This window comes from Pinus tabuliformis, chromosome 2_2 (genome assembly GCF_031772625.1).
Source record: "Pinus tabuliformis cultivar Carrire ecotype Pingquan chromosome 2_2, CPIR1, whole genome shotgun sequence".
Lineage (NCBI taxonomy): Eukaryota > Viridiplantae > Streptophyta > Pinopsida > Pinales > Pinaceae > Pinus > Pinus tabuliformis.
Genome location: NC_142300.1, coordinates 851,738,339 through 851,753,765, shown reverse-complemented (window position 1 = coordinate 851,753,765; position 15,427 = coordinate 851,738,339). Strand labels below are relative to the sequence as shown.

At 39.5% G+C, this 15,427-nt stretch overlaps 3 protein-coding genes across 3 annotated transcripts; all 3 read right to left on the bottom strand.

The window, feature by feature from the left end:
- Positions 1 to 1,791: 1,791 nt before the first annotated feature.
- Positions 1,792 to 8,965, bottom strand: LOC149195641 (pentatricopeptide repeat-containing protein At3g20730-like). The gene is given in 4 exon segments (XM_089407982.1): positions 1,792 to 3,716; positions 8,121 to 8,305; positions 8,408 to 8,622; positions 8,720 to 8,965. Coding segments are annotated over 4 exon segments (2,319 nt in total). The 3' UTR covers positions 1,792 to 2,043.
- On the bottom strand, positions 6,099 to 7,963 carry LOC149195642 (uncharacterized). The gene has a single exon (XM_089405378.1). The coding sequence runs from the start codon at positions 7,605 to 7,607 to the stop codon at positions 6,771 to 6,773; it is 837 nt and encodes a 278-aa protein (XP_089261504.1). The 5' UTR covers positions 7,608 to 7,963; the 3' UTR covers positions 6,099 to 6,770.
- A 2,082-nt stretch (positions 8,966 to 11,047) lies between the features above and the next one.
- LOC149195640 (putative DEAD-box ATP-dependent RNA helicase 48) lies at positions 11,048 to 12,065 on the bottom strand. Its single transcript, XM_089407981.1, has one exon. The coding sequence runs from the start codon at positions 11,549 to 11,551 to the stop codon at positions 11,048 to 11,050; it is 504 nt and encodes a 167-aa protein (XP_089264107.1). The 5' UTR covers positions 11,552 to 12,065.
- Between the last annotated feature and the right edge of the window lie 3,362 nt (positions 12,066 to 15,427).

The following is a 15,427-nucleotide window of genomic DNA, read 5'->3' as shown; positions in this document are numbered from 1 at the left end:
TTCTATTATGACCAATGGTTTTGAAACTTGTAATTTTAGTCAAGAGCAAACAATTATGTTCAATTACAATCCATGATTCTGTCCCTATGCAACAAATGGCTCCTATCTGTTGTTGATTTACCATTTAGTACCCAATTGAACTTTGATGGGAAGTTGATATGAGGTAGTGGGATTGGCAGCAGACACAAGCTGATGGAACAGAATCAATTTAGCTGATGTGTGATTCTTGCAAAAGTTGTGTGCTTTAATGATTGTTAAGGTATGCTGTCAGCCTGGTACTTATCTGGGTAAGACTTCCATGAATCCGTCCCTATGCAACAATGGATTGTATTCCTTGTTGATTTACCATTAACTGCCCACTTAACTTTGATGGCAAGTGGCAAGTTGATCTAAGGTAGTGGGATTGGCAATCAATGCAAGGTTAAGGAGCAGAATCAATTTTGCTTGGGTAATTTTTACAAAACTTGTTAGGTCTAGTGATTGTCAATGTATGTTGGAAAGTGGGTAACATTTTGGGTTTCTCGGTGTCAAACTTCCACTGAAGATGGAAAGAGAGAGGATTCTGAACTGCAATTTGAACTAGTCTCTGTAAAATTTAAATTGTTTTTCAAATTGTTGTTTTTTTCCTTGATGAGAAGTCTGTAACTTGAGGGAATCAAATTTGATACGACATGGTAATAATGTTTGAACTATAAATTGAATTTGAAAATATATTCAAACTCTGTGCATGGCAGGTGTTGGTGGTAAGGGAAATCTTCTCAGGATTAATGCAGAAAAGCTTGTACCAGCTCAAAATTCTCTGTCCATGTTGTATCCAGTCTTTAAATTGATATGGATGCTGCTAGTTGGATGATTTATTGGCCTTTAGCTATTCTCCAGTTCATAATTCATTGCTTGAATGATGTAGCATTTTGTAAGTCTCTTCTTTACATATGCTGTCAGGTTTGGAAGCTTTGAACTCTTGCCTAGTTAAAAATAATTGCTCTATGAATAGATGCTGCAGGCCTAATTTTGTAGAATGCAAATAAGCCAAATTTAATTGGTGCTATATAGACTAGACAGAAGCCAATTACACAGCACAGTGAATGCAAATTAAAAGTTTTGTCAAGAATGTAAACATAATGAGGATATATGGAGCATAAAAATGGTGGAAGTTGTACACATTTGCTACCAGGGAATGATAAAAAATGTGTCTTCTTCTGTTTCTCAAAATCATTATTCCTCTGATTGTTTCGAAAGTTACTAGTTTATTCCCTTTTACATTAAACTTGTTAATAGAAATATGTAGATCACTTAGAAATGCGATAAATTCCAAGGTAGATATAATCTTTTGGAAATATTATAAACAAATGAGGATTCTGTATTATCGCTGCTTCATTTCTCTGTTAGATTGTTAATGAAATAATGATAACTTTGTTCAATCTAAATTTGATTCTTATTCTTCTGATTGGATTGCACGAATAAGATAAAATCTACAGAAAGGTTATACAGGTTGGTTTATCTATAATTACTCTTTGGATTGCCTCTGCTTTCAGTTGATATACAGGAATGTTCACTTCTTACATGTAACTTGGAACATTTATGGCAAGCTTTTATGTATCATACCTGGGTTAAAAACCTCTTGCAAAAAACGAGGAAAATTTTCTAAGCCTTTTCTGTCATGTTAAATAGTAGTTTTCAATTTCTACACATTTTGTTAATACTTGAATTTTGAATATCTTAGCATGGTGAATTTGGTTTGCTTCAACAATACTCTTTCGTTTATATGCTTAGTTTGTGTCCCTGTGTGGAAGGTGGTTCAAAATTCATCATATGCACTTACTGTTTTAAAGTTTTTTATTTGGTTTAATTTTTTAAATGTTTGACTACCTCACTTGGCACAAGTGAAAGACAATAGGAACAAAGAAGATGTTCCTCACATTCTGAAGCTAATTCAGCAGTTAGTCGAGTTCGAACGCCTGACCCTAACTACAATTTCCCTCTGAATGATCCTGGAGATGAATTTGGTGGCAGTGTGACAGTCACCACAGACACGAAGGCTTTTTACAACTCGTACACAGGTGTCCCTTGGGGTGTGCTAATAAGCCCGAAAGCAATGGCCAGCTTTTCACTGTGATGGCAAAGAATATATTCCTTCAGCTCTTCCTCAATGTTATGCAGCACAAAGTTTGTGTCTGGTACATACCCTATTTCCTTCATCTGACTAGTCAAGTTATCTATCATTGCATAAATCCCCTCAGATTGAGGGTGTGATCTATCCCCCGTGACAAAAGTATATACACTCTTCTTGATTTCAATCCAACTGTAGCCAGTTTCTTTCTTTATTCCTCTGTCCCTCATCATTTTTCTAACCTTTACTGCATCTGCCCACCTGCCAGATGCCGCATAGATGTTTGCTAACATCACATAATTACCAGAGTTTTGGGGGTCTAGCTCAAACAGGTGTTCAGCTGCTAATTTGCCTAGCTCAACATTGCCATGGATTCTGCAGGCACCAAGCAAGGCACCCCAAATTGAAGCATTGGGCTCAAAAGGCACTTTCTCTTTGATTAATTTATGTGCATCATCTAGGCTCCCAGCTCGTCCAAGAAGGTCAACCAAACAGGCATAGTGCTCTGCTCTTGGAGTAATATGGTGATCTTGAATCATGGAATTAAAATATTACCATGCTTCATCCACTAAGCCTGCATGGCTGCAGGCAGACAGAACAGCCAAAAAGGTAACATCGTTAGGCTTTATGCCCATCTGTTGCATTCGCTCAAAAAGTTGGAGAACATCCTTTCCATGACCATGCTTGCCATATCCTGTAATCATGGTAGTCCATGAAACCACATTTCTTTCATGCATTGTGTCAAAGAGATGCCGTGCATCTTCTATCCTCCCGGATTTTGCATACATATCAACAAGAGCGTTCCCCAAAACAATATACGACTCAGATTCAACTTCAAAAATGTGAGCATGGATTTGCCTCGCCTGCTCCAGGGCTGCAAGGCCAGCACATGCACTAAGAACACTAGAAAACATAAAATGGTCTGGTTTTATACCAGCACGCCAAGTTTCATAATAGATTGATAATGCCTCTTCATCATGACCGTGTTGTTGAGCATAACCAGTAATCATCGCTGTGCAAGCGATCACATCTTTTGGGGACATCAATTCAAATATAACACGTGCATTGTCCATGTTGCCACACTTGGCATACATATCAACAAGTGCCCCTCCCACAACAGAATATGATTGAAAACCCATCCTGATAACGCAAGCATGAACCTGGCTACCCTTTTCCAAGGCTGCTGAGCTGCTACACGCTCGTAGTATGCTGCCGAAAGTAAATTGATCAGGCTTCATTCCTGCCTGCTGCATTAGACAGAAGAGTCTCCAGGCTTTGTCAGCATCCCCTTGCACAACATAACCTGCAACCATTGCATTCCATGAAACCACGTCTCGTTGAAACATTTTGTCAAACACTCGGCGTGCATCCTCTATACTTCCGCATTTCGAGTGCATATCAACAAGAGCACTTTCCACAAATAAATACGACCGAAATCTTGTCTTAAGGATGCTACTGTGTATCTGTTTTCCCTGTTCCAGAGCCCATGATCACGCACAAGCCCGCAGAACACTTGCAAAAGTATACTGATTAGCCTTAATTCCAACCCTTAGCATATTGGAAAACAACAATAGGGCTTCTTCAGCATACCCATGTTGACCATATCCTGCAATCATGGCAGTCCATGTGATCACGCTTCTTTCAAACATTTCGTCAAACACTTGGCGTACATAAACAAGACTACCACATTTAGCATACAAGATAATAAGTTTGGTTTTCAAATTTGTATCTAATTTAAACCCATCTTTGACCATATATTCATGAACTAGCCTGCCCTCTGCTACTGCTTTCATGTCAATACACGTCTGCAATAAAGAATTATAAACAGGGAGGTCTAGCTTAATTCGCTGTTGATCCATAACATGTAAAAAACCCATTGCCTCGTTCAATTTCCTTGCTCACAGAATGTTTTAATATCTCTGCTCGCCTCACAGAATCCATTTTTGCCGAGTGATCTTTCATTGACATTTTGAGTTGGCATTGACGATGGCGTGACTTCATTGCCCAGAGTAAAAGCAACAGTCGTAAATAACAAGTTACTCTGATAATGGAGACAATGCAGGGTATTACGGCTATAGCAAAGTCTGTGTTTTTTGTAATATCTCCATCCTTGTGCCAGTAATGGCATGAAATTCCTTGCCACGCCATTGGCTAATAGTTTAACTTCACTTCATGTACAAACAGAGATTTGCGTCCTTCAAATGTTGTGAGGTGATCACTGATGGCACATCTTTCCCTTACAAAAGCTGAACATGATACGCTTTGCAGTATTATGGACTGTCAGAAACTCACTCTAGAAGCCTGTCCTCATGTAGCCCAAAATGAACCCCTGGCCTTGAGGATGGTTGAGCAAGTTTTCTTCTCTGAGAAAATTCGAATGCAAATGAGCGAAATGGGAATTGGTTTGGGGCAAATTCGAATTGCCATACCCGCGCTCAGAATTTTGTGAGACGAATTAATGTTCCACGGTGGTGGGTGGAACGGTGGCAGAGGGTAGCGGAGCTCGCGAAAGGTGACTGAGGGCGGAGGAATTGCCTGTGGCCGGAGCCGTATGTTTTCAAGGCGGTGACGGAAACCGGGCAATTCCTCCGCCTTGTTAGACTACTCCATTTTTAGTAGCTGTTTATCAGTGAAAGGTTCTCTTACATCTGTATGAATAGGCAATGTGCACTATGATTTTGAGAGTAAAAGAATCCCCACATATCTTTATATTCCTTGTTTTTAACTTTATTGTGTTAGTCATAGAAGCAAGCTGCAAGCTAATGAGTTGAAAGTTTGTGAATGGATTTGAACATTTAAATATGACATGCATTGACCTGTGTCACAACATGTTTGGGTATTTTTAATCTTTAAAGTAGAAGAGAAGACAATATTTCTTCTTTTAGTTCTGTAGTTTAATGAAAAAAGATGGAATTTAATGAGCTGTGTCTTTCAAATCTATTTGACTTGAAAAGATGAATCATAACTAGCTGCAGAGGAGAGAAAAGATTGTTATGCATTTGATAAACAATGGCAGAACTATAGACATGTATATATTTGATTTGAGTTGCAATGTCTAAACAGATAAATGAATTTTCTGTTTCAAAATTATCACGAGAAGAATGACGCCTTCAGTTTACAACAGCATCTGTCCTAGATCCGTTTAGGTATGGGTCTGCATGGCAAAAACAATCCAAACAGATCCCAAAACAGTTCCTTTTTGGATCCATTTTGTGGTCCGTAAATATGTACCATAATGGATCCTGAGCAATAAATTAATTAAATACCACCGAGGATCTGAAGGCACTTTGGAAAATCCCCCCCATCACTGGAACTGACAATCTTATTTATATTACGGGGCTTGATTATACATCCTAAAGCAATACAAGTTCATGTGCAATATACTGTTGAGCATTGAGTCACACCAACTCAATGAAAAATCATCCAGCAAACCATTAATTGTACTACACACCTGATGTTATCGAGTACAAATTTAACTTACAATAATTTACTCTGAGAATCTTTATCACATTTACTAAAAAAAACCTATTTGTATATCACCATAAATGGTACAAATAAGCCACACAAAGTTTTTGACGAAGAAAGCCCTAATTCTTTGGCTGATCCAATTTTGTTGCCCTTTTAACCGACCTCCGACAGCCCGATACCTTCATCCAAGCTTATGGATAAGGTTAAGAGGCTGGGAAAACTTTACTTAATTAATCGATTTACAATTGTAATACTATTCTACTAAACAATTCCCTCAATGATGGTAAAGGTTCTATTAAACCCCATTTATGCTCTACCTAAAACCATTAGAAAACAAGCAGATCCAAACCAAGTTTGGAAATGTAATGCTAAGCAGACAAACTGAAAGTTCTGAAATTGTTATAAAGATTATTCAATTGTGATTGCATAAGTTACAAAGTAAATTAATTTTGGAACGCCTTGGCTATTATATGAAAAGGATAGTGAGGATTGGACATTATGAATTGCAACCGAAATTGAATGTAAGTAAGAATGTCTTGTTCAAGGGAATTTTGTAATCGTATTTATACAGATAGATCAAAACAAAAACATTCAAACTGAAAGTTTTGAAACTGTTACAAAGATTAGTACATGTGATTATAAAAGCTACAAAATTAATTAATAATTTCTAAATGCATTGTCAAAACTATATGAAAAGGATGTCGAGGATTGGACATTAATAATTGCAACTGAATTTGAACGGAAGCAAGAAAGAATGTCTTGTTCCTGGGGAGTTTTTAAAATTTAGATGAAATTTATCATATATATGCATCCCTATACAGGCAGATCGGATCAAAAACCCGAATACAGATTAGCCCACTGGACCATCATACCAAATTGGCATGCCAGTACCAAGCAACTTCGAGCGCCTAGTTAACATATTGGTACCACGCAACTTAGCTCTTCATTTACGTCATCACAACTTGAAATTTGATGGCCACCAAGCTCTACGCTATTTGATGGTTGAAATTACAACACACTTTACATTTTAAAAAGTGCATGCTACTTGCTCGGACTGGTTTCCTAAATTAAAACCGGCAAATGCATGGTCTCTCCTTTTCTTAGAAGGATTCGTGTCATATGAATGCAATGTGTGGATCTGCTGCGGTGGATCTCTTCCATGTTTTGACTTTTTTGACGGGTATCCATATAATCACGATTGTTTTTTATCATATTTACCAGCGCTTGCATTCAAATCCCGAGGGTTTTGAGAATACTTGCCAGATCTTAAGTTCGAATCCCAAAGATTTTGAGAATATTTGCCAGGTCTTGCGTTCGAATCCCAAAGATTTTGAGAATATTTGCCAGGCCTTGCTTTCGATTCCCTTTTCTTGCCATGTCTTGAGTTCGAACCGATATCATACACCACGTCGGAAGTATATGAATCGTTATTTTTTACCAAATTAGAACCCGCAAGCGAATTTATTTGGCGCCTTGTAGAAAAATCAGTTGATTTCTGAGTATCATTATTATTTCTCGCTCTTCTTGTCGCTTTGGAGTATTTGTCTGATTGCTGTTGATTAGAGGATGAAGAACTATACCTATGCCTGGCCGGAGTCGATCCACTGACCTGCTGTGAGCGGGACAACCTCGCATCGTCGGCATCGATGCTGCTAAACCTACTGTACGGCGTCGCGCTCCGAACGGAGAGCTTCCCATCGAAAGCGAGGCTTTCCGGTCCATCTTTCTCGGTCCAGAGATCGATTCCCCCCGGCTTCTGAAACCTGTCGGCCAAGGCTTTGAGCTGCTCGTCGGCCGTAACGGCGAACAAAGTAGGGGCTTTGGCGGGCTTTTCCCAGGGCTTTTCAAGATTGGCTGTGGCTGCTATGAGCTCTGCTCGCTTCCGCATTTCGTAACGCTGCCGTTCTCTCAGGAGGCGGCTTTGAGGAGCTGCTTGGATTTCTGCTCTTGCATTCTCTTCCACTGCCATTTGGTCACTCCGCCAGGAAACGTGCGAGGACCGCCTCCCATCATTCTGACTTGTCTCCATGCCGATGGAAGGCTATGGTTTGGAAGTTGGGATTTCAGGAACATTGGGGTAAGCAGCTGACCCTTCCAGGAATCCAACGGTGAAACGACCAGGCCTGCCATTACAGAGAGAGCAACAATATGCAAAATTCCGACCCGAGTTGCAACAGCTAGAAAACCATCCAAACCAGATAATGAACGGCGTGCCAAATCAATGAATTATCTTGCATGGGCAGCCCACCTAGCCTTGGCAACTTGGAACTTATGTGTGGTGTGGAACCAAAGATAACGTAGCCGCCCTGGTCTGAAATTTTCTGTCTGCAGGTGCTGTGTGGAACCAAAGATATTTGTAGCATGGCTTGGATACTTTTATGTGTGTTATTTAGTCTTTAATGAACCAAAGCTTTTCTACCAAACAAAATCTTTTAAAACTTTGTTATTGGAATTATTAAAATAATATTTTACATAATATTATATTAGGGAAGGCAAATTTTCAAGAAATAATTCTCTAACCACGTAACCTGCACAACATAACCTGCAACCATTGCATTCCATGAAACCACGTCTCGTTGAAACATTTTGTCAAACACTCGGCGTGCATCCTCTATACTTCCGCATTTCGAGTGCATATCAACAAGAGCACTTTCCACAAATAAATACGACCGAAATCTTGTCTTAAGGATGTTACTGTGTATCTGTTTTCCCTGTTCCACAGCCCATGATCACGCACAAGCCCGCAGAACACTTGCAAAAGTATACTGATTAGCCTTGATTCCAACCCTTAGCATATTGGAAAACAACAATAGGGCTTCTTCAGCATACCCATGTTGACCATATCCTGCAATCATGGCAGTCCATGTGATCACGCTTCTTTCAAACATTTCGTCAAACACTTGGCGTACATAAACAAGACTACCACATTTAGCATACAAGATAATAAGTTTGGTTTTCAAATTTGTATCTAATTTAAACCCATCTTTGACCATATATTCATGAACTAGCCTGCCCTCTGCTACTGCTTTCATGTCAATACACGTCTGCAATAAAGAATTATAAACAGTGAGGTCTAGCTTAATTCGCTGTTGATCCATAACATGTAAAAAACCCATTGCCTCGTTCAATTTCCTTGCTCACAGAATGTTTTAATATCTCTGCTCGCCTCACAGAATCCATTTTTGCCGAGTGATCTTTCATTGACATTTTGAGTTGGCATTGACGATGGCGTGACTTCATTGCCCAGAGTAAAAGCAACAGTCGTAAATAACAAGTTACTCTGATAATGGAGACAATGCAGGATATTACGGCTATAGCAAAGTCTGTGTTTTTTGTAATATCTCCATCCTTGTGCCAGTAATGGCATGAAATTCCTTGCCACGCCATTGGCTAATAGTTTAGCTTCACTTCATGTACAAACAGAGATTTGTGTCCTTCAGATGTTGTGAGGTGATCACTGATGGCACATCTTTCCCTTACAAAAGCTGAACATGATACGCTTTGCAGTATTATGGACTGTCAGAAACTCACTCTAGAAGCCTGTCCTCATGTAGCCCAAAATGAACCCCTGGCCTTGAGGATGGTTGAGCAAGTTTTCTTCTCTGAGAAAATTCGAATGCAAATGAGCGAAATGGGAATTGGTTTGGCGCAAATTCGAATTGCCATACCCGCGCTCAGAATTTTGTGAGACGAATTAATGTTCCACGGTGGTGGGTGGAACGGTGGCAGAGGGTAGCGGAGCTCGCGAAAGGTGACTGAGGGCGGAGGAATTGCCTGTGGCCGGAGCCGTATGTTTTCAAGGCGGTGACGGAAACCGGGCAATTCCTCGCCTTGTTAGACTACTCCATTTTAGTAGCTGTTTATCAGTGAAAGGTTCTCTTACATCTGTATGAATAGGCAATGTGCACTATGATTTTGAGAGTAAAAGAATCCCCACATATCTTTATATTCCTTGTTTTTAACTTTATTGTGTTAGTCATAGAAGCAAGCTGCAAGCTAATGAGTTGAAAGTTTGTGAATGGATTTGAACATTTAAATATGACATGCATTGACCTGTGTCACAACATGTTTGGGTATTTTTAATCTTTAAAGTAGAAGAGAAGACAATATTTCTTCTTTTAGTTCTGTAGTTTAATGAAAAAAGATGGAATTTAATGAGCTGTGTCTTTCAAATCTATTTGACTTGAAAAGATGAATCATAACAAGCTGCAGAGGAGAGAAAAGATTGTTATGCATTTGATAAACAATGGCAGAACTATAGACATGTATATATTTGATTTGAGTTGCAATGTCTAAACAGATAAATGAATTTTCTGTTTCAAAATTATCACGAGAAGAATGACGCCTTCAGTTTACAACAGCATCTGTCCTAGATCCGTTTAGGTATGGGTCTGCATGGCAAAAACAATCCAAACAGATCCCAAAACAGTTCCTGTTTGGATCCATTTTGTGGTCCGTAAATATGTACCATAATGGATCCTGAGCAATAAATTAATTAAATACCACCGAGGATCTGAAGGCACTTTGGAAAATTCCCCCCATCACTGGAACTGACAATCTTATTTATATTACGGGGCTTGATTATACATCCTAAAGCAATACAAGTTCATGTGCAATATACTGTTGAGCATTGAGTCACACCAACTCAATGAAAAATCATCCAGCAAACCATTAATTGTACTACACACCTGATGTTATCGAGTACAAATTTAACTTACAATAATTTACTCTGAGAATCTTTATCACATTTACTAAAAAAAACCTATTTGTATATCACCATAAATGGTACAGATAAGCCACACAAAGTTTTTGACGAAGAAAGCCCTAATTCTTTGGCTGATCCAATTTTGTTGCCCTTTTAACCGACCTCCGACGGCCCGATACCTTCATCCAAGCTTATGGATAAGGTTAAGAGGCTGGGAAAACTTTACTTAATTAATCGATTTACAATTGTAATACTATTCTACTAAACAATTCCCTCAATGATGGTAAAGGTTCTATTAAACCCCATTTATGCTCTACCTAAAACCATTAGAAAACAAGCAGATCCAAACCAAGTTTGGAAATGTAATGCTAAGCAGACAAACTGAAAGTTCTGAAATTGTTATAAAGATTATTCAATTGTGATTGCATAAGTTACAAAGTAAATTAATTTTGGAACGCATTGGCTATTATATGAAAAGGATAGTGAGGATTGGACATTATGAATTGCAACCGAAATTGAATGTAAGTAAGAATGTCTTGTTCAAGGGAATTTTGTAATCGTATTTATACAGATAGATCAAAACAAAACATTCAAACTGAAAGTTTTGAAACTGTTACAAAGATTAGTACATGTGATTATAAAAGCTACAAAATTAATTAAACTAAATGCATTGTCAAAACTAATGAAAAGGATGTCGAGGATTGGACATTAATAATTGCAACTGAATTTGAACGGAAGCAAGAAAAATTAATTTAGATGAATTTTCATATATATGCATCCCTATACAGGCAACGGATCCCCGAATTCAGATTAGCCCGAACGGAGAGCTTCCCATCGAAAGCGAGGCTTTCCGGTCCATCTTTCTCGGTCCAGAGATCGATTCCCCCGGGCTTCTGAAACCTGTCGGCCAAGGCTTTGAGCTGCTCGTCGGCCGTAACGGCGAACAAAGTAGGGGCTTTGGCGGGCTTTTCCCACGGCTTTTCAAGATTGGCCATGGCTGCTCTGAGCTCTGCTCGCTTCCGCATTTCGTAAAGCTGCCGTTCTCTCAGGAGGCGGGCTTTGAGGAGCTGCTTGGATTTCTTCTCTTGCATTCTCTTCCACTGCCATTTGGTCACTCCGCCAGGAAACGTGCGAGGACCGCCTCCCATCATTCTGACTTGTCTCCATGCCGATGGAAGGCTATGGTTTGGAAGTTGGGGTTTCAGAAACATTGGGGTAATCAGCTGACCCTTCCAGGAATCCAACGGTGAAACGACCAGGCCTGCCATTACAGAGAGAGCAACAATATGCAAAATTCCGACCCGAGTTGCAACAGCTAGAAAACCATCCAAACCAGATAATGAACGGCGTGCAAAGCCAATTGAAGCCAAGCTGACTAAATAATGCCCATCCAAAATGAAAATAAAGTAAATGAAAGAGCATCTTCATTTATAATTTTTTTAAAACAAAAAGACACCCATCAAAAGTCACTGAAGAAGAACATATGTATTCATTGTATACATGTTCTCCCCTTAGAAACTAAACAATAATAATCATCCTGTAGTCATTGTATACATGTTCTCCCCTTAGAAACTAAACAATAATAATCATCCTCTGATCTGTCAATGATCCTCACTTAAGACAATCTTAATCTTCCCCAGTCTCAAATCTCTGCAGCCTTATGTAAAGTTGACGATTATACTGTAGTTACTTCTTGAAGTAGGAGATAATTTCTCAAAGAATCTTGTAGAATGTTGCATAAACCAGTTAATGAAGAACAAGGAAAACTTCATCCACCTTATCTCCTTAATAAATGCTTGCAGACCTGGCTTATTATATATAGCCTGCAGAGCTGTTGGTGGCAGGCATAATAGCATTGGAATTACCTTTACTATGACAGTCTGTAGAGTACACCGTTGCTTCTTTATGGCGTGTCAATGTTTCTAAAAAACTCCGCACAATTTTGTTCGAGGTCTATTCAAGTAATTACTCTGGTCAGTGGGTGGTGGAGGGAAGATGAGAAAGTGTGTGGGAAGTGGGTTGGTGGTGTTATAGTTCCTAGAGACGATCTCGGGTTGAGGAAATGATCGGTACCTAGGATATCTTAGAAGAGTGCTTTGAGAATTTGTGTCCTACTCCATATTAATATAATTGGAATTAGATTGATTCAGAATTTGGTTCAATCACCCCTGCCAAAGTAAGTATATATATATATATATAAAATGGCTGACACAATAAAATGCAGCTTAATATTTGTCATTGTAGTAAATAAAATGGAGAGAGAGAAAATAAGGAAATGAATTCAATGCAGAGGGTTGGATAACACATAACCCTAAGCAACGAATCCCAACAGAACTATGAAAGAATAAAGAGATGAAAGTGCAGAAATTGTGGAGCGCAGTTAAGGTTTCCAGCTCTATATTTTCATGGGTACATTCTGTCACAAAATAAGATTGGTAAAATCTGTGATCTCATAGGTACTATTGGCAACAATATAACATTGGTAAATATGTAATTGCATAGGTACCGTTGCTACCCTATAACATAAGTAAATCGATAATTTGAGAGTGAAACTGACATCTTCTTTACACAATTTCAGAGGAAGATAAACATACATGAAATGACAAACAAAGGGGAACACATACTACACATTACTCCACTTGGAATCACCAAATCTGCGTCAATAATCTTTGAAAATGGAGTGCATATCATAGGTCCAACACAGTTGACATTTGTATAAGCATTAGCACCTCATGAACAAACTAATTGAACCGAGAGCCGGAACCTCTTTCTGTATATAGGACTTGAAATACCTGCATAGACAGATTTCAGACCTCTGGGAACAAGATTTTTGGAACCTCTCAAATGATTTTCTTCCCCCTATATACGGGTAGAGGGGGAGTTTTGAATCAACATTTACAAAATATTTTCTAATGTTACAATTGTCTAATCAATTAGCTGTCTCGGCGTGCGCATATTCAAATGATTACATAACAGATTGATTCTTTCTTTAAAACACATACATTACAAAATAACATACCATGGGAAAACTGAATGATGGCTACATCAAAAAATCTCCATGCCAATTCCTGTGATCGCCTTTGATTAGGACAAGTCTTTGCCACTGTGTTCCTTTGCGGTTATCGACCAATATGCTTGTCGCTTTCTCATCCTAACAGTTTAATCTCCCCTCTTGGAACTTGATCTGAACTTAAACAGGAACGCAACAACTTACAAATATAATCATAAACACAGAGATGCAACAGAAAAACACTTCATTTCATTAATAGAAAAATACTAAACTATGCTTACAAACATAATGGAAATAAGGTAACTAGGGTGAATGTAGCTTATCTCTGAGAAGAGATGTGGCGTCTATATGCCTCTAAACTGTGTTACAATGAGGCTCAATGGCCTATTTATTATTGGAAAACATGAGAAAACCCTAAACAATGAAAACCCTAACCCCAAGAGATGTAACACCAAGAGTTTGTGAGCCCTGTTGGGGTTAGTTGGGAAACCAACTTCCCGGGGTCATAACCTGGTCCTATTATTTCCCTTTGGTGTGTACGATACCTTGTTAGAAAGGTCTCTCCGAATACTACATGTTTTGCCATAGGCCCCTACCTATGGTTATGGGCCTGCTGCAGATTTCAAAAAAATGTTGTTTAAGGGGTCAAAACTGCTCCAGAAGTTCAGGACCCGAAAAACTGCTAAAAATAATAAATGCTGAAATGAATAAGGAAACATATGAAACTGACTGGGGGGTCTACGTGGAATAGGTGGGTGATCACCAATATTCACATGGATCATTCCTCCCCCCTTAGGAAGCAATGGTTCCCATTGCGTGCAGAGCCTCCATGAGGTGAGGTAATTTCTGGTGTACCTAGTCCTTGGTGAACTACTTTCCATGGTGAAGGAGTTGGCCTGTTTTGACAACTCGATATAGTTGTATCCTCTGTTGGTGAGTGTTCTTGATCTGTGTGTCCATGATCTGATAAGTTGTGGCTTGTTCCATGCAGTTCGGGTTGAGCTCTGTTGGTGTGAGTTGTTATGCAATGTCAAATGTGTACACCAATGGCAAAAGTAGGGCCGAAGGCGATCTACATTGAACACTGGGTGCAAACCAAGGAACGGTGGGATGTTGAGCTCGAGGGCATTGTCACCGACGGCCTTAGTGATGGTGTATGGCTCATATCGGAGTGGGTGATGCTTGCGGTGGGGTCCAGCAAGGCGCTCCTTCTACAAATGTAGCCAAACTTTGTCGCTCACATGGAACTTGTGTGACACTCGATGATGATCATGGCGCTGCTTGTACTTAGAATTGACTCTATCCAATATATCATGGACTTGCTAGCGGATGTGTTGAATGCGCTCAATGAAGTTAGCCCTTTTAGCTTCAAACTGAACATGAGCCGAATCTCCCTGAGGGGCTACAAATGGTATGACCACATCAATGGGGCATAATGGCTGAAATCCTAGCCCTACCTAAAAGGGGTTGTGGCCTATTGAGCTGTGGAGAGCTCTGTTGTAGCTGTGTTGGACATAGGGGAGACTTTCATCCCACATGCGTGGATGCTTCGAGTTACACATGCACATAATGTGTACGATCATCCTGTTGACAACCTCTGTTTGGCCATCAGTTTGGGGATGGAAAGCTGTGGAATTAGTAAGTTTTGTATCCAGCATCGACCATAAACTTGACCGAAATGCACTTAGGAATCTATTGTCCCGATTTGAGACAATGGACTGTGGGATCCCAAAGTGTACCGATACTTGCTCAAAGAAGAGCTTAGCCGTGGCCTCTACTATGATACTCTTCTTGCAGGCCGCCATGATGGCCATCTTAGAGAATATGTCAACGACCACGAAAATGAAATCGTTGCCATGCTTAGTAGAAGGAAGGCCCAACATGTAATCCATGGAGACAAATTCCCAAAGTCGGCTAGGAGTGGGTAGAGGAGTATACATGCCTTGCTTCTTGATTGTTGGTTTGGAAATGGTGCAGGATCTAATGTACTTCCCAACATCATGACGAAGTTTCGACCAATAAAAATACTTCTGCAATACCGCCACTGTTTTCTCTACTCTGAAATGTCCAGCGACCCGATTGTAGTGCGTCTCCCAAATCATCTTGGCATGCTCACTTGAAGGAACACATATGT